The sequence below is a fragment of the Ailuropoda melanoleuca genome, chromosome 1, assembly GCF_002007445.2.
Source record: "Ailuropoda melanoleuca isolate Jingjing chromosome 1, ASM200744v2, whole genome shotgun sequence".
Taxonomy (NCBI): Eukaryota; Metazoa; Chordata; class Mammalia; order Carnivora; family Ursidae; genus Ailuropoda; species Ailuropoda melanoleuca.
The window spans coordinates 210,856,865-210,879,432 of NC_048218.1; the positions used below are offsets into that span (position 1 = coordinate 210,856,865).

At 35.3% G+C, this 22,568-nt stretch overlaps 1 protein-coding gene across 13 annotated transcripts in view; it reads right to left on the reverse strand.

The window, feature by feature from the left end:
* LMBR1 (limb development membrane protein 1) overlaps window positions 1–22,568 on the reverse strand; it is a 178,047-nt gene that overhangs the window by 97,958 nt on the left and 57,521 nt on the right. For 12 of the 13 annotated variants that reach the window (XR_004619410.1, XM_034639997.1, XM_034639971.1 and 9 more), the window contains one exon: window positions 9,864–9,967. Coding sequence is in view for 12 of the 13 variants with exons in the window: in XM_034639997.1 (XP_034495888.1) it covers window positions 9,864–9,967 (104 nt within the window). In the remaining variant the exon portion in view is untranslated. Of the gene's footprint in view, window positions 1–9,863; window positions 9,968–11,062; window positions 11,373–22,568 lie in introns of all 13 variants that reach the window. The other variant, XM_034640016.1, reaches the window with a different exon arrangement.

Here is a 22,568-nt window from a genome sequence, read left to right on the forward strand (position 1 = left end):
GACTGTGGGGCTCATTCCTAACAGCCAGCTAAAGAATCAGGATAGGGATGGGGGAGATACGGTTTTGTAAACCAAGCCAAGGATGGTAAGGATTCTGTAAAGACTCACTCCATTTGTGAAGAGCCTCATTATAATTTAACCTGGAGGTTCTGGACTAAAAGCCTAAACTGTACCAAAACAATGCAAACTCCCATGTCTTCTTTTGTGTTTAGGTTCTAAAATGGTTCTAAAAATAACACACCCTGAAAGACAACCATGCAGGAACCCATAACCAGCCCCCTCCAGAAAGGGGAGCATTGATGCATTTTTAGATCCCTCCTCTGAGAAATTGACGGGACCTAAGACCTATTCAGCTTTTATGCTTCATTTTTCCTATACAAAAGCTTTGTCTGCAGTAGGCTAAATATATATATTTGGGAATACCATGGTAAATAAGAGAAAATGACACACCTACAAAAAATCACAATAGAATTATAACCCCTGCTGCAGGGGGAAGAAGCATGTCACCACAAAGGAGGCCCACCAGAAAGACTTAAGGAGCACCAGGAGGTAGCACTTAAAGACAGATTCCACCCAGAAGTGAGAAGAGGGCTGTTCCTGGGAGAACAGCACATGAAGACAGGAGGCCATGAATGCACCTGGAAAGTGCTGGGCAAGGTGAGGAGCTCAGTGGGATACAGCTTGGGGAATAGGAGAGCCTCCTGAAAAATGTGGCCTAAATGACAGATGAAAGCCAAATTTCCAGAGTTGTAGATATGTTACGGATTTTAGACTTCATTTCGTTGGCAGTTAAAAACTATCAAATAATTTTATGAAGGTAAGTTACACAATATAATTAAGAAAACAATGGCAGGGGTGCCTGGGTGGCTCAGTCATTGAGCATCTGCCTTTGGCTCAGGGCATGATCCCGGCGTTCTGGGATCGAGCCCCACATTGGGCTCCTAGTCTGGGAGCCTGCTTCTTCCTCTCCCACTCCCCCTGCTTGTGTTCCCTCTCTCGCTGGCTGTCTCTCTCTCTGTCAAATAAATAAATAAATAAAATCTTTAAAAAAAGAAAAAGAAAACAATGGCAGAAGGCAGTGTGGAGGTTACTTTGTATAGGAAGGAAACTGGAGGCAGAAAAAACAGTAGGACGGTGGTTTAAATAATCCAAGTAAAAATGATGAAGCCTGAACTAAGGTAATGGCAAAAAGAAAAGAGGAACATTCAGAACACTTAATCAGAAGTTATTCATAATAGTGAATCCAGTATTTTTAAGTTATCTAATGCACTGAGTTCTTATTACAAAGTAAAGTACTTTATTACATATCTCCTAAAAAATTTAATCAGAAGTGTAACTGAATTCTGGGCATTTAAGAAGGAAACAAAAATCATCAAGAGATCAGACAAATCTTCCTGATAACTCAAAAAAGCTTTAAAAAATTTTAAACCCTTTCCAAGTCTGTTTTAAAAATCAACTGCTTATAATAAAAATCAATACTCATGAATTAAAGAGTAAAGAGAAACATTAAATATCAAGTAATCCCAACTAAAATATGAAAGTATTCAAGTATTTAAATCTATTTAAATCTAGCATTCTAAACAACTTCACATTTCTTCTTTGTGTTCTAAAAAAAAATAACAGGAAATGTTTTCTATGAACTGGTTATTTCAGTACTTAATTCTGACTTTTCTTCTGTTGACATAGCCTTATTTTTTCAGTTTTTGTCTGCTAATCTTATTTTTAACCACTAAAAGAACACATTCACACACACAAACACACACGTCTGACAATTCAGTGCTTTAATATTCAATCATTCTAGAACAGTTTAAGAACTGTCTTTCTTGATAAGAACTTACTTTGCTTACCAAATGTGCAAACCAATAAATTTTTAAGTAATGTAACTGCTAATAACTTCAGTTTTAAAGAAAAGCAGGTATATCACAACCTAAAATATTCCCTAATGTCAAAACTATCAAACAATCTAATTGCCTTTGATTTATCTGATTATGCAACTTTTACTTCTCCTACAAATGGGCCAAAAAAATGGGTTGGTAAAGTAATATACCAAGTTTCAACCACAGACTGGCAAACATTTCATAGAGATCAGAAGATTAAAAACTGTGCCATGCTGAATAAATTATTTTATAGACAAATAAATATAAGTTTAAATGCCAAACAGAAGATTTTAACAGTCCAAACTCCAGCCGTCCTGTGGACCTGTGGGCGTGTGCCATAACATGCCATAACCAGGTAAGCAGCTCTCTAGTCACCATGAAATTGGACATTAATTTTACTTTCAAATAAAATTTATTCCAACCAAGGGTAGATAGTTTTCAAGTCCCCCCCGCCAAGAAAAGCTTTGCAAAAGGGACTCTAATTGACAATGATTATTTCCATAAAGTTGTTTCATGAATACTGGAAGTAGTAGGGCCAATTTAATTAAGAGTATAATTACTTTAAAATCTGAACCTGATTATTTTTTATTTCCTCCATAGTAAAACTTTTCCTCATTTCACAAAGAGCCCTAAATTGTGAGACTTTAGTCAATAATTTAATCATCATATAAAATAAAGTTTGAAATTTAGTTACCTACTAAACATAATACCTATTTTTTTTTACAACTTATACTGTTATAAGATAATGCAGTTTCTATTTCAAAAAGCAAATAAATAAAGCTACGTTGACGCCACTATAATTTCTTATATGTAGCTCTGCTATCGTATATAAAAAATAATCCTACACAGATCTTCCTGATGTTTCGTATCAGCTTCCACATAGCCAATACATTTAAGCACCTACTCATAGTGGCTGATACTACTGCGTCTCATATGGTAGGTGAGACAAATAGGACCCTCAGCAACCCCACATGGAGGTAAGTACTGCCAGACCATTTTACAGATGTAGACACCAAGGAACATGCCTGAAGTCCCACGTCAGTAAGAAGTGTCAGGATTTAAGTCAGATATTCTAAATGCCAAAGCTCACAATTTGTCTACTATACTATTACGCAAATTTAGCCTTAGAGCAGAGACCTCTCATTTTTTGATAGATGGACAGAAAAACGAAAGTGCTATACAACAGTCCAATTCAACATCTCACACCATCTCAAAGAATATGGGTGCCAGTGATACCTTTTACAAACACAGCTATTTAACAGTAACAGTTCCTGTTACTGAAACTATAATTTAGTTCCCTCCAATATGCAACTGTACTAAGAACAATGATAAAATTAAGACCATTTCATGAACTAAATGATTTTCAATTAAAAATCTTTATAAACTCAAATAATTTTACATGAAATAAATGTATTCTTTTCCTCAAAGTAATACTTTTATACATCTCCCATACGCCATGCTTCAATAAATCGTTATAACCACGCCTTTTATAGTAGATTAACAATCTCAAAATGAACCCTGAGCATAACAATGCTACCAGACTCGAATGTTTTAAAAATAATCATCTTTATCCATCTTGTTTCTCGGAAAACAATGAGTGCTCCCAAGTGGGGGAAGGCAGAGGAATTCTATTAATAAATTACTGAATGATTTTTTTCCTTGAAGGTGTTGGGAAAATCAAATTAACACATAACAATAGTTAGTGAGATATGACTCCATTTTCTGTAATAAACACCAAGATCAAAACGCACCCAAGGTAAATTTCCTTGCAAGCTTCTCAGCAGGAGTCTTCCTTTCTGTACGTGATTTCCTCTCACCCACAAAAACCAGGCCAAATACGCGCATGTGCCGCTAACACTAAGCAGCACTTCCTTATTCACTCATGTCCAACAATTTATGGATGATCAGTGGCAAAAACGAGCAAAAATAATGAAAGAATGCAATGAAAGCTCCCTGAGACCAAGCTGGACTTCCTACTCATTTCTGTGTCTCTTTCAGATGGAGGCCTGATACAAATTAGCCACTGGGGGGAAAAAGTCATCTGGTCATAAAATACAGTACAAGGTCACTTTTATGTAAGTTTGCCAAAAGGGACATAAACCAGGACAATTTCACACTGTGACACAGGATAGAAGCATATTAAAACGATCTCTGTTCCTCCTCCATTGTGCTGTCACAGTGCTCAGCTTTATAGGCCTTCCCAGCACCGGCACCGGGCTCTTCGCTTCCACCTGGTCAGTCTAATTAATTAAGAAAGGAAGTTACCTCAAATTCTGTACTTTTTGCTTTTATTATCAAGCACTTCGTTTGAAGTTATAGGAGTTAACCTCTTAATCCTACAGACCGTGTGCTATGTTCTGGACATTTGGGGATGTCTGGATAGCTTGGATAATTGGTCAGGATGTTGCTGTCGCTTATGTTAAATTTTATGCCAAGACTTCAAATCAAAGATAGGCATTAAGGTGAGACGCAATATAAAGTTACTCCCAGAAACATCTTTGGTTTGTGAATTAATCTGTCACTGGTTATATTTTTTTCACTTTCATTAAAGTGTTGAATCTTTGCCTCATAACATCTGAACTCAAAGTAAGATGTTAAAATATGAAATAAACATATTCCTAACTCTTATTTCAACCCTGGCCGGAGGTTAGACCTTCAGAGTTCACGATGCAATCAGCAAACATCTTCTGACATCATCCCACATAATCTAGAGGTCTCTCTGAGGCAGAATGGGAAGAGAAAACCACACAGCTGATCTGAGGTGTGACAGCAACAGCAGTGCTATTGGCCCCAATACCCTTGTACTCTGGTATATGACTGAGTAACCAAGATAAAAACTGCGGAGAAAGCATCTCCACCACAAACAACACCCAGCAGATGCAAACTTTTTTCATCAGAATTGAAACGAACATTAAGATGCAAGCACGGGATCAGGTTCAAACACACATGGACATGTATAATGCTTGACACAATACATAGAGATGACTACAAAATAATATTTGATAAACATTTAAGTGCTAACAATAAGTTACAGTTCTAAGATAAAAGTTACTTTCTTAGTAAAAAAAATTTTGCGTTATCAAAACCATTTACATTCTCCTACCCTTGAGAATATAAAGAATGGGAATAGTGAGGAGATGGTCCTAATAAAATAGAAACATGCACCATGGTAAGGAGAGAGAAGAAAGGCTTATTTAAGGCCCTTAAAAGGGCATGGTCAACCCCCCAGGCCTAAAATGTCCTGTTTGAATTAACATAGCGGTTTAATTAAAAACTAAGTAGAGAATTCTGCTTAATTTGATTTTCAATTCAAGCTCTGCATCCGCCCGTGGCTAGTGGCCAATTTCCGCATCTCGGCACAATATGCAAGGGGCTGTTTTAAAATCGATTGCCCAGGGGAATCAATGGGAGTATGGTGGAGCCATATGCCATTTAGGGACTCCACCAGACTTAGACATAGTAAAACAGCACCAGGAGGGTGGCCAAAGGAATAAAAAAGAAATTTAACTTAACCATATTTCAAGTTTGTCATTACTCAAATCATTGCGCTGAATCTACCAATTAGAAGTGTTTTCTAAGCCCTCCTCAATGTCCCTTCAGAACTAGATGTGTCTAATGGCAATGAGCAAAGAGCTTTAAAAGCTACACACAAAGGAATATCCTTGCTAGCCAGCTGTGTTAAACACGTCAATGACTGTGATACATTCGCGCTTCAATGAGGCAGCAGGTAAAGTCTGAAATACGGTCTACAACACTGTGTAAAGAACTATAGATCTTAACAAACATTATGTAAAACCTGCAAAAGTCAACTCCTAGAATCTTATATTAGAGAAAGGCTTAACAATGAAAGGCTTAACCATATACTTTACACATTTAAGACTTAACCATGCAATGCTAATAACCCTTGCAACTTCCATGTAATTGATTTTAAAACTGAAAAATATGAATATTTAAAGTAATATGTCAAGATTACCTTAATTTTAAAGCTTTCCAAACAATCCTAATAGGGTCTAGAACGCACCTCATCTTCAAGCAGGTTTGATTTTGCTTCAGTCCATGCCGTTTCAAAATGGGAAAAATCATTTGTTACCTTAAAATTGCCCAAGATAATATGTGAATAAGTAAGAACTGATTGTACTGAATTTAGTTGCTTTCTGATGATCCCACAGAACATTTATTAGTGAAATGCATTAAGCTCTAGAATGATGGCACTAATAGCTAACATATCCTGGGCTATGTGTTTTACATGAATAATCTCTTATTTAATCCTTTAAATAATACAGTAAGGTAACAATCATTACTATACCCATTTTACAGAAAGAGAATCTGAGGTCCAGCTGAAAAAACTAGCCCAGGCTGTGAGACTCAAAGGGCAAATTTTCTCACCTCAGCACTCTCACCCTCTATCTCTCTGCCACAGGCCCCTTCTCCTTGGTGCACAAAGAGCAGAATCATTCCACCTCTTCCACCTGCAAGCTACAGCCCCATTTCCCTTCCCTCCTCTAATAGCTTCAAAGACCAAGTACCTTCATTTGGTTCCTACAACTCCCAATCACTGTCCAACAACACAAGTCAGACAAATGGTAACCAACCATCCTGAGCTCTGGCTCCTTGCCCTCTTTTCAGCCCTTTGCTGAGCTGGGGAATCACCTGGACTGGCCACGTCCACTGTACCCACTATAGTCATCCAACACATCAGGCCCCTCAGAAATCACGAAATAGAGCTGGTGATCTTGAGGGATTCTGAGGAGACTAACATAGTCAAAGATCTGCTTAGAAAAGAATATTCTTTTAAGTGTTTATATAGACATAAAAAAAACTTAGAGGAAAGAATGCTGTACAGTTGTAGGTGTGAAATATCTTCGATTGCCTTCTTGTGTCCTTCCTCAAGCTGCTTCTCCCCTTGGACCTTAGTCTACAAGGGGGAACAAGAGAGCAGTGACATGTCACTGGGGTTTCTGTCAGTTTTTTTTTTTTATTCTCGAGATGGTAATTCTGCTCCATTAAACGTAGCAAGTCCCTCTTCTAGTTGGTTAGTTCACAACAAGGGAGGAAAACAATGTGGAGACAAGGGGTCTGTCCACATTACACACTGTTTTTTAAAATAACCTATTTAACTAAAAACTAGAATTTTATAAAGAGTATAAATCAGGTAGTGAAATGTATACTACCAAATATGAAAATAAGCTTAACACTGAGCTTTACCAATTGTTTTTGTACTTGGTAAGATTACACACGAGGCAGAGATAGGACGAAAGAACAATTTGCATATTTAAAGCAAACATCAACACAGCCATGTTGGTGACATATGCTGCAACACTCTGTTTAATAGGACTAGGTGCATGATTGATTCAGTATGGTGATATCTCTACAAAACACAGTGTTTCACATTGTGTGGTGCACGTACTCCTTCCTTCAGTGACATATGTCTCTATACATAAATAAAACAGTAGATGCAAAACTCTTTTTCAAAAATTTGCCAACTCCGTTATCTATAGCACAAAATCCAAACTAACTGGCAGAGCATTCAAGGCCTCCCGAATGTGACCCCAACAAGATTCCACGTACCCTGATCTCTCACCAATTTTCCATTATAAGTGTCAGCCATTCCCTCAATCCAATCAGAATCCATGCCTTTGCCCAAGCCTGGAATGCCACACTCCAGCAAAAGCCTGCTCACCCTTCAAGTCTCAGCTCAAGTGCAGGCAGACTCCTCCCGTGAAGCCTTCCCAAATTCCCTAGGTAAATCAAGACCTTCACTCCTTTCAGTGCCTCCCATTGCAGCTGGCTGTATAAAAGTTCATCACACTGCATCCCATTTGATTGCACCTCTTCTTTCTCCCTCTGTCTATCCCTGGAAGTAGGAGCCCTGTCTTTTCATTTCTGTCCCCAGCAAGGTCCTATAGTAGCATAATTAATTACTTCTTAGTAGGTGCTTAGTAAAACTCTGTTGAATGAATAAATATCCATCAAAAGCTTTGGTCTAAAATTATACAGAAATCGCCTTCTAAAGTGTCTCCTATGCTCTCACTTCTTCTTGATGCTCATTCTTTCCAGCCCTCTTTAACACAATATTTTACATTCCATTCTTCTAGAAACTCTGTCTTCTGACTTCCAGAAGAGCACACTCCTTTTGCTCTCCTGCTTTCTGCCAGGACCTGCTCAGCAGTCTCCTTTGCTTCCTTCCTCTGCCAGCAGGCCATATAGTCCTCTTTTCCGCTCCAGCCCCATTTGTCCTTGGCCACCTCATCCACTTGGTCGGCCTCAGTTAACTCTCTACAGTGTTGACATGTGAAGACCACAATCACTTTGCGATGGTTAAAAGCAACCCTAGGTTTTAGGACCAGTTCTGAAATTGTACATATGTGGCCCTTAGACAATTTAATAACACTTAATATATATGGACCTTAGTTTTCTCCTTATAAAAGGAAGGTTTGCACTAAATCCCCTTCAGCAAAACTCCTCTAATTTCTTCAAGAAGTTATAAACACTTAAAGAGTTTTTAAACTGAAACTACACAATTCTTTCAACATTACACAGATGACTTAAATAATTCAAATATGTCATGATAAAAAACAATTCCAATATATCAAAGCCAGTTTTCTTGGAGTGCCTGGGTGGCTCAATGGTTAAGCATCTGCCTTCGGCTCAGGTCATGATCTTCAGGTCCTGAGATAGAGTCCCACATTGGGCTCCCAGCTCAGTGGGGAGCCTGCTTCTCCCTCTGCCTCTCCCCCTGCTTGTGATCTATCTGTCTCTCTCTCTCTCTCTAATGAATAAATAAAATCTTAAAAAACAAGCAAAGTCAATTTTCTCAATGTCAGGTTGGACTGCCAAACACAACCATCCATTCTGATCTCAGAACGTTCACTACATATGAAATCAACTCTGAGTTTTAAGCTTCAAACTATTCAAGTATGGAATAATATCTAGAAAGCAGAAAGCTGCATCCACTAAAACAACACTTTATCACCTCTCAGTGACTCTTTCCTGGCATCCTTCAACACATAGATCTAAAAAGTGCTGTACTTAAGGTTTAAAATCAGAAGACTTGTCAAAATGTGAGACTAACAATTTCATTCCTAAGTACCTACAAAAAGTTATATGAAATAAAAGCCATAAAAACTCACAGTTTACAGCTTCCCTTGCCAAATTTATTGAATTGGCATTATAGTATTATTCAACCATAAGATACACAGGCATACTTTTACTTCATGTATCACAATATGAATAGAACTAACAACTAAAAAGGTGTAATGTGTCTATAAATAAACTGTAACCTAGAACTCATTTTTGCCAAGAAGTATTAACTACTTAAATCTTTGTATTATATTCCAAATGTTTATAGCAAACAGCTCCACAAGCTATGAACAGAAACAGTTCATTTCACTTTAAAATGTTATATTCAAAGACAGATGAAGTTATTACCACTGATACAGTTTGGACTGATTGTTTAAGATGCTCTTGCAAAGTCTACTGTTTTGCTCACTTCTAACCACCCACATTCACTACGATCAGTAACTCACAGTATCTTGAGAATATGACTATCTAAAGGAGCATGTTTGATTTCATAACATGCTGCTCTCCTGAAAATACTGGATATAAAGTAACTTTTACATCAAGATATGTTTTAATATTTTGAGAATTTCATGTCATGCTTTAAACTAAATGCGAGAGAGCCTCAGAAATGAAGAACAGCTATTTTATCAGCTTTATTCTCTACAAACAAATATTCCACCAAGTTTATACATACTATAAAAAACATACGAAGGTCAAAAGATGACTTCCTCCCTGTGGACATACAAAATCATTCAATATGCAATATTATTAATATTGTTGTCAACATGATTAATATTAATAAGACGTTGTTAGTACTAAACTTTTTGTATTTCAAATGCTTGTTCAAGACTGCTTTTTTCTAGTTCAACATGAATGACATTTACCTCTTAATCTGACAAATTTAATTCCAAAATATGATTCACTTACCTTTTTCAGGCCAGCAAAACCTTCTGATTCCAGAAAGAAAAAGGCAAAGGGCATCAATACAAATAAACAAAGGTTGGAAAAGAGAGAAGCAAGATTCCACAAGCCTATAAAGAGGTAGCAAAAAAAAGAAAAAAGATTAGAGACAGGCCTTGTCAAAAAAAAATTACTCTGCTAAATTATGATATTAGTCAAAGATCTATACTTTTTAATAATAAAAAAAACATAAATTTGAAGAGAGTGGCCTAACAAATCACCTAAATTTAGAAATGAGAAAATATTTTCTGTAACTTTGTAACTGGGACCTATTAGGAAAAACCAATACAGAAACTAGAAATATTTTTCCTCATGTCCTAAAACAAATTTACTAAAGATATGACAAATGCAGAGATCCAAAGACACGGTCTCTTTAGACATATTGGCATCTGAATATTTAAATTAGAGCCACTAGCATTTATTGAGCACTTAATAATTGCCAGATACTCTATTAGACATTTTACATGCATAATACCATTTAATTGACACCTCATAAAAACACTAAAGGTAATAATTAGCATTTATTGAACCCTTCTGTGCCAAGCACTATTCTGAGTGATGTACCAATATTATACCAACTCATGTACTGAGTAATGTACCAATATTATACCAACTCATAGGAATCCCCCAACAAGACAGAGGCACAGGCCGGTTATATAACTTAGTCAAGGTCGAAGAGCCTGCCAGTGGCAGAGCTAACTCCTGGGATTTTTAAAAATCACTATATCATAGAAGTTTAAGTAAGTAATTCTAAGTGGGAAGGAAAATATAAAAGAGGCAGGCAAGTTCATATCACCTTTTCCCTTTTTGGCACTCTCTGTACTCTTATAAAACCACCAAAAAAAGCTACTAAGATGATAATAAAAATAGATTTAGAAAAAGAAGACTAAGTCTGTCTTTGGGATTATGTCTGGCCAAACATCTTACACCTTTTATAGGTAAAACACTCAAATTTAAAAATGATTTTCAAAATAATGCCTATAATCCTTATAAAATCAAGAGTTAAAGATAAAATTATGCTAAGCATAAATTCAATCTACCACATGCACTTATTCAGTGTTTTGGAAAATAGGCAGTAGATGTTCTTTCAAGGCCCTTATTTAGAAGGCACTGCTCCAAGCACAGGAGACACAGGAACAAACAAAACACAAAACTTTTGTTCTCACCAAAATGTGGTAAGAGGAGTCCTTCAGTATCAGCCATTCTAACAAGTATATGGTGGTATCTCCTTACTGTTTTAATTTGCATGTCCCTAATCAATAGAGAGTAACATGAACATCTTCATGAACTTATCTGTCACCCATTTATATCTTCTTCAGTGAAGAGTCTCTTCGAGTCTGTTGCCCATTGTTTCATTAGATTGTTTGTTTACTTATTGCTGAGTTTGGCAAGTTCTTTATATATGCTGAATACAAGTCCTTTATCAGGTATTTTCTCCCCATCTGTAGACTGTCTTTTCATCTTTTTACAAGTATCCTTCAAAGAACAAAATTTCTTGATTTTGACAAAGTCCGATTTACCAATTTTTTCTTTTACAGATCATCTTACACAAGAAATTATGGTCTAGCCCAGTAACACTAAGACTTTCTCCTATGTTTCCTTCTACAGGGGTTAAAGTTTAAAGATTTACATTTAGGTCTATGATCCCTTTGAGTCACTTTTGTATATGATGCCAGGTATGGACTGAAGTTCATTTTTTCCCTATGATTATCCAATTGCTCCAACACCATTTGTAGAAAAGAATACTCTTTTTTCACCAAATTACCTTTGCACCTTCATTGAAAGTAAATTGGCAATATATGTGTAGATATATTCCTGGATCCTCTATTCCATAGAGTCGATCTATTTATCTTTATGCCAGTACCACACCATCATGATTACTGTGGCCTTAAAATAGTCCTTGAGTTGGGTAGTAAGTCTTCCAATTTTGTTCTCTTTCAAAGTTGCTTTGGCTATTCTAAGTCCTTTGAATTCGCATCTGAATTTCAGATCAGCTTTTCAATTTCTACCAAAAAAAAAAAAAAGCCTGCTGGGATTCTGAATGAGATTGAATTGAATCAGTAGACCAACCTGGGGAGAAATGACATCTTAACATTGTCTTCTTATCCATGAACATGGTAGATCTCTCCATTTACTGTGACATTCTTTAATTTTTGTCAGCAGTGTTTTATAGTTTTTAGTATATAGGTCTCACACATCCCTAAGTATATCATGTTTCTGATGCCACTGTATACAAGTAGCATTTTTTTTAATCAACGTCCAATTACTCATTGCTAGTATATGAAATGCAATTGATTTTTGTATATTTATTGTGTATCCTGCAACCATGCAAATTCATTTATTGGTTCTAATAGCTTTTTAACTATAGATTCCATCACAATTTCTATATAGACAACCACATCATCTGTTAATAGAGACAGTTTCACTTTTTCCTTTCTAACCTCAATGTCCTTTATTTTCTAAAAATCACCAGAACAATGTTGAATAGAACTGATGAGAGGAGATATCCTTGCCCTGTTTCTATTTGTAGGGAAAAGAATTCAGTCTTTCATTAACTTCAGTGTTACCTGTAGGACTTTTACAGATGCTCTTTATTAGGATGAAGAAATTCCCTTTCATACCTAGTTTGCTGAGAGATTTAATCAAGAATGGATGCTGAATTTTTCTTCTGCTTTTTTTTCCTGCATGTATTGTGGTGACTTTCCTTATTTAGGGTTTGAATATCGTTAATTATATTCACTGATTTTTCGAAAGTCATAATGTATTATCCTTTTTATATATTGTATTGGATTAATGTTAAATTTTGTTTAGAATTTATGCATATATGTTCATGAGGGATATTGGTCTGTAATTTTCTTTTCATGTAATGTCTGTCTGGTTCTGGAATCAGGGTAATGCTAGGCACCATGAATTAGGAAGTTTTCCTTCATTTCCAATTTCCTGAAAGAGTCTGTGTAGAACTGGTATTACTTCTTCCTTAAATATTTGGTAGAACTGACAGTGAAATCTTCTTGGCCTACAGGTTTATTTGTGAGAACATCTGTAATATTTCTACAATGTCTGAGAGACTTCAGTAGTTTTTGCCTTTCAAATTTTTCCATTTCTCTAAGGTGTTGTATTGGCATAAAGGTGGCACAATGTGCACTAATTATCCTTTTAATACCTGGAGAATCCATAGTAATGTCATCTCCTTCACTTCTGATATTGGTGATTGGTGTCTTCTTTTTTTTTTTTTTTTTTTTTTTTTTTTTTTTTGCTAATCAACCTGGCTGCAACTTTATCAATTTGATTGATCTTCTCACTTTCTCTGTATTTTCTCTGTTTTCTATTTCACTGATTTCTCCTCTTATCTTTTTATTTCCAATCTTTTTAATTTGGTATTCATCTGCTCTTCTCTTCCTGTTTTCTTAAGGTGGAAATTGTGGGCACTGATTTGAGACCTTTTTTCTTTTCTAAAACAGGCATTTTAGTGTTAAAAATTTTCAAATGTTTTATTTTTGTTTTCATTTAGTTAAAAGTACTTTCAAATTTCCCTTCTAATTTCTTCTTTGAACTATTAGTTATTTCGTTACCAAATAATTGAGGGATTTTCTAAATATGTTTCTGTTACGGTTTCCCATTTAGTTTCATTAGATAACATATCTTGTATGACTTAAATTCTTCTAAAAATATTGAGACTTATTTTATGGCACAGAATATGGTCTCTCTTGGTAAATGTACCAAGTGTACTAAAAAAATGTATATTCTACTACTGTTGGGCAGAGTAATCTATAAATACTAATTAGGCCAAATTAGTTAAGAATGCTATTCAAATCTTCTATCTTGTTAATTTTCTTAATTTGTTCTGTCAATTATTAAAAAGAAGATACTGATAAATCTGCATAGAACTGTGATTTTGACTATTAATCCTTTCATTTCTATAAGTTTTTGCTTCATGTATTTAATACCTACTTATTAGGTAGATAAATGTTTATTATGTTTTGATGAATTAAGTCCTTCATCATTATGAAATGATCTTATTTATGCCTGGCAAAATCCGTACCCTTTTCTAATAATAATATACCTATTCCAGCTTTCTTCTTCTCTTGCTCTAAACTTACTTGTGTCTGTACATTTAAAATGGGTTTACTGTAGACAGAATATACCTGAGTCTTTTCTTTTTATTCAATGTGATAATTTCTGCCTTTTTTTTTAAGTTTATTTATTTGTTTATTTTTAAGTAATCTCTACACCCAATGTGGGGCTTGAACTCACAACCCTAAGATCAAGAGTTACATGCTCTTCTGACTGAGCCAACCAGGTGCCCCAATCTCTGCCTTTTAACTGGAGCTTTTAGACCACTGATGTTTATTGATATAGTCAGGTTTAAGTCTATTGATTTGCTCTTTGTTTTCTATTTGTCCCATTTTTCTTCCCTTTTTCTTCTTTTTCTGTGCTCCTTTGGATTAACTAACTTTTATGATTCCATTTTATTTCTTACAGTTGCTTATTGACTATATCTCCTTGTTGAGCTATTTTAGGGTTATTTGCAGTTTTATCACATACACCTTAACTCATCACAATCTGCTTTCAAGTGATATAATTCTTCATGTACAGCATAATAATCTTCCAATAGTGTATTTCCATTTCTTTCCTTCAGCCTTTGTGCTATTGTTGTCATGCATTTTACCTATATATGTTACATTGGTACTATTTTTTAAGCAGCCAGTTATCTTTTTATTTTTTTAAAGATCTTATTTATTTGAGACACAGAGCAAGAGAGAGAGAGCACATGTGGGGGAGAGGGAGAAGCAGGCTCCCCGCTGAGGAGGGAGTCCATTGCAGGGTTCAATCCCAGGACCCTGGGACCATGACCTCAGCTGAAGGCAGACGCTAACCAACTGAGCCACCCAGACACCCCACCCCCAATTATCTTTTTAAAACACTTCTATAATAAAAACTTCAACATTTTACCACAAAATTCAGCCAATAACCTGAATGAGCCTAGAAGCAAATTCTTCCCCAGAGCCTTCAATAAGGAATGCAACCTCATGAAAACATTCTTATCTACCAATTCTGAATCTGTGTCAATTATAAGTCAGTTGTGACTTATTTTTCTCCTCATTATGGGTTATACTTTCCTGTTTTGTACTCAGCTGTAGACTCAAGGTAGGCAGAGTGAACCCCCGAAGATGTCCATATCTTAATCCCTGGAATCTGTGAATATGTTACATTACATGGTATATTAGTATTCTAGGGCTGTTCTAACAAAGTACCACAAACTGGATAGCTTCCCACAACAGAAATTTGTTCTTTCACAGTTCTGGAGGCTGTAAGTCCAAAATCAAGATATCAGTAGGGCCATATCCCTTCTGAAGGCTCTAGGCAAGAATCCTTCCTTATCTCTTACTGGTAGATACATTCCTAGTTCTTACAGATGCATCTCTCCAAATCTACCTATGTCTTCACATGGCCTTTTTCGGGTGTGTCTGTGTCTCTGTTCTATCTTCTTATAAAAATACTAGTAATTAAATTAGGGCCCACCCTAACCCAGTGTGACCTTATCTTAACTAATTACATCTGCAAAGACATTATTTCCAAAGAAGGCCACATTCTGAGGTTCTAGGTGGACCTGAATGGGGGGAGAAGGGTGGGCAGGAAAGAGGACCATTATTCAACCCAGGATACATGCCAAAAAGACTGCAGATATAATCCTTAAGGTTATGAACCTTAATATCGGGAGACAGAGAGATCATCTTAGATTAGCCAGGTGGGTGAAACCTACCCGGGTAACTCAGGGAGCAACTCAACCCACTTTTGCTGGAGGGGGTCACATGAAAAACATAAGAGGTGGGCAGCCTCTAGGACAAAGACCAGCACCTGGCAAGAAAATGGAGGGCTTCAGTCTTACAGCCACAAAGAACCAAATTCAGTCAATAACCTGAATGACCCTGGAAGCAGATTCTTCCCCAGAACCTCCAATAAGGAATGCAACCTCATGAAAACTTTCATTTCAGCTCCCTCGCCCACAATAAGAACATCAGTTTAATAAGATCTTACAAAGAGAAATGTTTAAACTGAGAACTGGATAGTCCATTAATTCTATCCATCTGTAAAATAAGATGATTCTCTGTGTAACTCTCTCCTGTCTAGTACTCTGCCCAGAACCTCCAGCCACCTGCCCTGCAACCATAGCCTGCACCCCAATCCTCCCAGCAGCACCCTCAAGCAGTTCATATCCTGAACTGCTATTCTTCAGTGCCTATGTTTTCTTGAAAACTTAGTTGTTTTAGATGAGAGGGTATATACACTCTATCTTACTTCATCTTGGCCAGATTATATGTAGCTTTTAAACTTGAATACTGATTTTCTCAATTTTTTTTTTGACTTCATACCTGAGCCTTAGTTTTGGATAAAACAATAAACAGAGGGAATGCTCTGAACATAAAACACCATAGCAGATCACTCATTCTTTACTCACTGTCCTCATGGATTTGCTAATCTTTAAAAAACTGTTTTTAACCTGTAGTTACCCACCGTTTGAAGTTGACTTCCCAAAAACTTATTGATGTCCTTGCCCCTTTTTCAAATTGTTTCAACACACAACTCAATAAAGCCTAAGCCTCAACTCCTATGTCTTTGTTTCCTCTTACTAGACAAAATTGTTCCCTATTGTAAAATACCCATTCTCTTTACCCTCTTGCCTGAAATTCCTAAAATATAACTGCTCCAGTACACATTCTACAGTGGGTCTCTAGGATACTTCACGAAACCATCAAGCTTATTCTTTTCTCTCCCTTTTCTATACCCTGCCCATTATATTCTTTGATACATTTAGAAAGTGCACTCTAATCAAATGATAGTGTCCTAGGGGTGCCTGGGTGGCTCAGTCAGTAAGTGTCTACCTTCAGCTCAGGTCATGATCCCAGGGTCCTGGGACCAAGCCCCACATTGCATTGGGCTCCCTGCTCAGTGGTGAGTCAGCTTCTCCCTCTGCTTGCCACTCCCCCTGCTTATGTGCTCTCACTTGCTCTCTCTCCATAAATAAATATTTTTTTAAAAAAAGATAGTGTCCTAAAAACATATTAAACATAATGAAATCATTGCAAAGCCTCACTTTGTTAAGCTCCTATTATACTATTCAATACCTGCTACTTTCAATTTACACTCTGAAAGGAAAAAAAAAAACTTAGAAAAAAAGTACTAGTTTTATATCTTCTCAAAGAATTGCTTTAAATTAAAAGGACCTCTCTTCCTGTTTCTAATGGTCTAAATAACAAAACACTTTAACAAAACCCTTAAGCAGGGTAGACATACATTTGTAAGAATCTGAAATTAAGATTTGTTCAAAATAAGCAAAAGTTTACTTTTATTTTAATGCACCAAGAATAACAAGGAAACACAGAATTTTGGAACAGAAAAGAACTTTGAGATCCCTTGTTTAATTCACTCAGAAACCAAACTCTTTTTTTTAAAAGATGTTAAATAAATGCCACACAAATTCCATAACTTACAAATGATAGACAAGGAATTAGATCCAAGATCTCTTGCTCTTTCTGCACTACTGTATGGATCTCACACTTAACATTCTGGATGAAAAAAGCACAATATTTTGAATTTTGTTAATATCATCTGCTGAAAAAAGCCATCAGTTTAATAAGATTTCACTAAAGGAAATGTTTAAACTGAGAATATGACAGCTTATTAATTCTATCCATCTGTGTGAAACAAAATTAGTTGAGCTTCTGATCAGTTTGTAAGACACTGAAAAAAAATCAGCACTTCTACTGTGTTTATATGTGAGCACATGTACACCCAAGCTTTCTGAAAACACCAAATACAGAAAGGTTTTAACAAATCCAACTTCGATAAAACATTGAATGTACGATATGTACTTTGTGTGCTATAATGTCCCCTAACAAAACAAGGCATTCACACTATTCATGATTTAAAAGGCCTAAAATTCCTGATGGCAGATGTCTGAGTGAGTGGCACTTTATATCTGACCAGCCTAAGTTTGCATCTATCAGCTATATATGAGCTAGAAAAGGAACTTCAACTGTTTCCTCACGTATAAAACAGGCTCTGACTTAACTCATAGGGCTCTCATAAAGAACAGAAGAGAAATAACATACCAAATACTCAACAAATGTCAGTGCCTCCCGCCAGCCAGCTCAAAATAATGCAAACGCTCCAAACAACTGAAAAATTCTAATGCACACCAGCAATTTGACCAGATAAAGATAAGAAAGTGGGTTACAGCTAAAATTAGCTCTCAACCTTTCCCAAAGAATTATTCTCAAAAGGGGCGCCTGGGTGGCTCAGCCTTTGGCTCAGGTCATGATCCTGGGGTCCTGGGATGGAGCCCCAAATCTCCCTGCTCAGTGGGGAATCTGCTTCTCCCTCTTCCTCTGTCCCTCCCCCAGCTCATGCTCTCTCACGCTTGCTCTCTCAAATAAATAAAATCTTTTAAAAAAATTTTTTTAAAGTATTCTCATTAATTACACCCCAAAAAGCTTACAAAACAAAAACCTGTATATACATGACATTAAAAATATATAAAAACAACAATGACCAAAAATAGATACAGAAAGTAAGCTGCAAAGAAATACACCAAATTACTCACAATGTGAATGTACTAAAATTATGGATGATATTCTTCCTACTTTTCTACATATTACAAGTTTTCTATAAGGAGCAAATAAAGACCCTTAAAAAACATGAAACATATTTAAACCTTGTTGTGAAACTCAAAATTCTCCAAATCCCAGTTAGGTAATCTCCCAACAAAATGCTGGGCTTCCCATCAGCCATGCCATTCACTCTATTTACCAGCCTCACTGACTACGCAGTTCAAATCCCAGCTTCGGCCAAATCACAGATTACCACTTAGCAGGGAGCTCAAAGCTTGCTCTCAAACAGCTGCCACCATGAATATAAACCCCTGAATGCTTAAAATCTACATACTTTTATAACGGAGGGAAAACTTTATTACTTTTTATAATTTGAAACAACTATCATTCGTAGCACAGAAGGGGACTTTTTTATTGTTCTTGAGCTACAAATATACATACTTCCAGAATTCATCCTTCTGATCATAAACGTCCCCTTTCATACAGGGAAGCTACCAAATTTTCTCTGAAAATCAAAAGTTAAGAAATAAAACTCTGCCTTGGGCAAAAGCTCACAAGTCAGAAAAAGTATCTGCTCTGACTAACCCACACACTTCAAAATGAAGACAGTTATGAAAAGCTAAATAAAGAAATCTATATCAACAGATACCAACAAGCAGCAATGTCTGCAGAACAAGTGAAGAAAATGATGAGTATGATCACAAAGATTCTGAATACCAACTCATTTAGTATGACATGCAATTCGGTGCCTACACTTTTACATACTGAACTTCATATACGTGTAATATATGTGTGTATATATGTCCACATATGTATGCTATATACGTGTGTATATATAATACATACGTGTGTGTATATATATAAAATTTTAAAATTTTTTTATTTCCCCCCAACTGCCCCAGGAGACTCAACATTACTACTACTGATTTTGACAACCACAACTGTAGAAATGATTATAATATGATACAGAAACTCCACTGCATTTGCAAGAAATATTCACTTAACACAAACAATTTGAGAGTTGATAGTCTTAACAGGATAATCATCTACATAAATAACAAGTTTTTATTCAAAGTCTAAATAATTAAATGCAAAAAATTAAGTTTATTTACCAGAGTAAGTAAATGTGAAAGTTTCAGGCTTAGCTTATGCTAATTTAATTATTAAATCTACAACATATAAGTTAAAGTTACTATGAGAAAAACATCTAATATAGAGAAAACTAATATATCTAATATATATTTCTAAGTAGTAATTATATTCTTGACAATTCTGTAAGACTAAGTTTTCAGCATTTTATAAACATATATCAGACATACATACATAAATATCCCTTAAGAATTATTCTGTAATTTTGATGAAACTTACCTAACATTACATTAGGACTAATATATAATATACCTCCTATGACTACATATTAATTTATAAAATAAAAATATTAATCAAATTTCTCTACTTCAAAACGCTAAAATTACTTCAGTATAGTTAAATTACATCAATATAAGCCAAAAACTTCGATAAATTACTGCAAATATAACTAAAATTACTTCAATATAGCTAAAATCCTTCAATATTAACCCAAAAAATTCAAAAACCTTGTAGTTTGTCTAAATCAGTATCGGTGACAACCTCTCTGAAAGATGTCCTATGACTATCCCCCAAAGATGGGGGATATTTACTAATCCTAGAATATTTACTAATCCTAGAATATTTACTAATCCTAGAATCCTAGAATACTTCGTTTCAAACCAAACCAAACTGAATTGCCGGATCACCATAGGATGCATTAACTTCTAGCTCCATCTGCTGGAGTTACAAAATATTCCAAAATTCGACATACAATACTATGAAGCAAATATCTATCACTTTTCATCACACAGACCAAAAACTTCATGAATTTAAAACAGAAAATTAATCAGAGTTCAGCCATATTCAGTAATTTCCAAAATGACAAATCCAAGTTAAAATCAGTATTTCAGTGGAATCGAGGCTCTAACGCAATTGTCAAAAAATGAGTTATATGATAAAAAAATTCTACCAAGAAAGCAGAAGCCTTAGAGAAAGACAAGCTTGCTTTTGAACAGTAAGTATTGTCTGAACCTCAGAATTAGAACAGCTTCTATTAGAAGAAAAACAAAAAATAAAGAACAATTTTAGCAATGAGTTGTGAAATTTTTTACCTTAACTTTCTCCTTGTAACAAAAAAACAATACATGTCCATTGTAGAAATGTTATACAAGCACCAAAAAAATTTTTATATACTGTAATTAATCCTACCACCCAGAGAAAAACATGTTTTTCAACATCTTTCTCTATCAACAAATACTAGTACATCATCAACTATAATGGTCAAAAAAGTACTCCACTGTTGGGATCCACCAAAATTCAATTAAGCAAATTTCTTACTTTGACACTTAGAGTGTGTTTTATTTTTAGTATTATAAACAATACCTCCATTAACATCTAGTAACTACAGTGATGCATATTATGACAAATGACTATTAAGACCAATTAATTAGAAACTACTAGTAACATTTAACTAATAATGGTGTATTAAACTTTATGAAGGACTGACTTTTGATTTAATATCTATACATAAGTAAATGTAATAGTTATTTTTCTTTTTTTTAAGTTTGATTGCTTATAATCTAGAAGTCTGATTTTTTTAATCTTCTGTGAGACTTGAAAATGGATAAAATAAAGATGGATTTTGTATTGTTCCTTCATTATACCCACAACAGCATATTGTCTATTCCTGTTGAAAAATCAAAATAAAACACCCATACCTTCAAAAGACTAGTGAGGTTCATGGTGGTTATCTTTTAACAGAGTAAATGTCAAATAGGCAATCATGTTATAAACGTGTGTCTCCGTTTCATAAGTGATTATGGACAGCTTAGCAAAAATTGGCCCCCAGTGGGGGAATACCTCAAAACCTGAAGAATTATTTCCTGACTTTATTTAAGGCTACAACTTAACTCCATCATTCTCCTACCTTCCAAAGATTTATTCCTGTTTAGTTTTTATTTTAACTTTAATCTCACCTTACATAAAATTACCATTTTAAAGGGAGTAATTCAACGCATTTAGTGCATTCACGAGTCATGCTACCACTACCACCATCTCACTCCAAAACATGTCTATCACCCCGAAAGGTAAACCCATTAAGCACTTGTTTCAATTTACGGAACTGAAGAGTTTCATATTTTTCCGCTAAGTTTTTAACAAGATACAAAGAAAGTGAATACAAATAGATACTTTCCTTTTTCTATCCATTTTTTACCCTTTTCCAATTTTAACAATAAAAGTGACAATACAAATTTTAGCTACCATTTTAATTTGTCTTCTCTGCTCTCTTTGTACCATCCTATGATAACTATAGTTGCCAGCATGTCATACCCACACTAAGTGAATGATGGGACACACCTCACAGCATCCAGCTGACAAGTGACAAAGACCCTGGGCTAAAACTGTCAATGACCAGAGGATTACCATTCTGCTTCATTCCAGCTCCAATATCATTTTTATTTATCACATTTTTCAAGTTATTTTAATCATTTTCCCATCGTAGACAGAGATACATCTTGCTACATGATACAGATTTAGAACTAAGGTTAGTATCTTAATTATTTATGCTACTAAATTCTGGCCCACAGAAGTGAAATGGCATTCTAACGTAATCTTGTTAACATGTGACATCTCAAATCCATGTGCCCAAAATCCAGACACTGTATTTAATTCAAACTAAATATATTTATATATACCAAAGCATTATCAATACATACGTTGGCCTAGTCCATGTGATTTACACACTAAAGGCACAAGCAATCAAAACCATCCACTGACAATTTTATAGGATAAGCCATTAAATTTCTTTTCAAATTAAGTTCTTTTTTTACCAAGGTATTCCTAATGACACAATAAATAACTTTTATTCACTCAACAATGAATCTTTATTGGACAATTTCAGTGTGAAAGTACTGGAGCAGTGATCCATGGGAGATTAAGAGAATTTCAGACATATTCTGAGACCTCAAAGAATCTGGCATAAATTCACAAA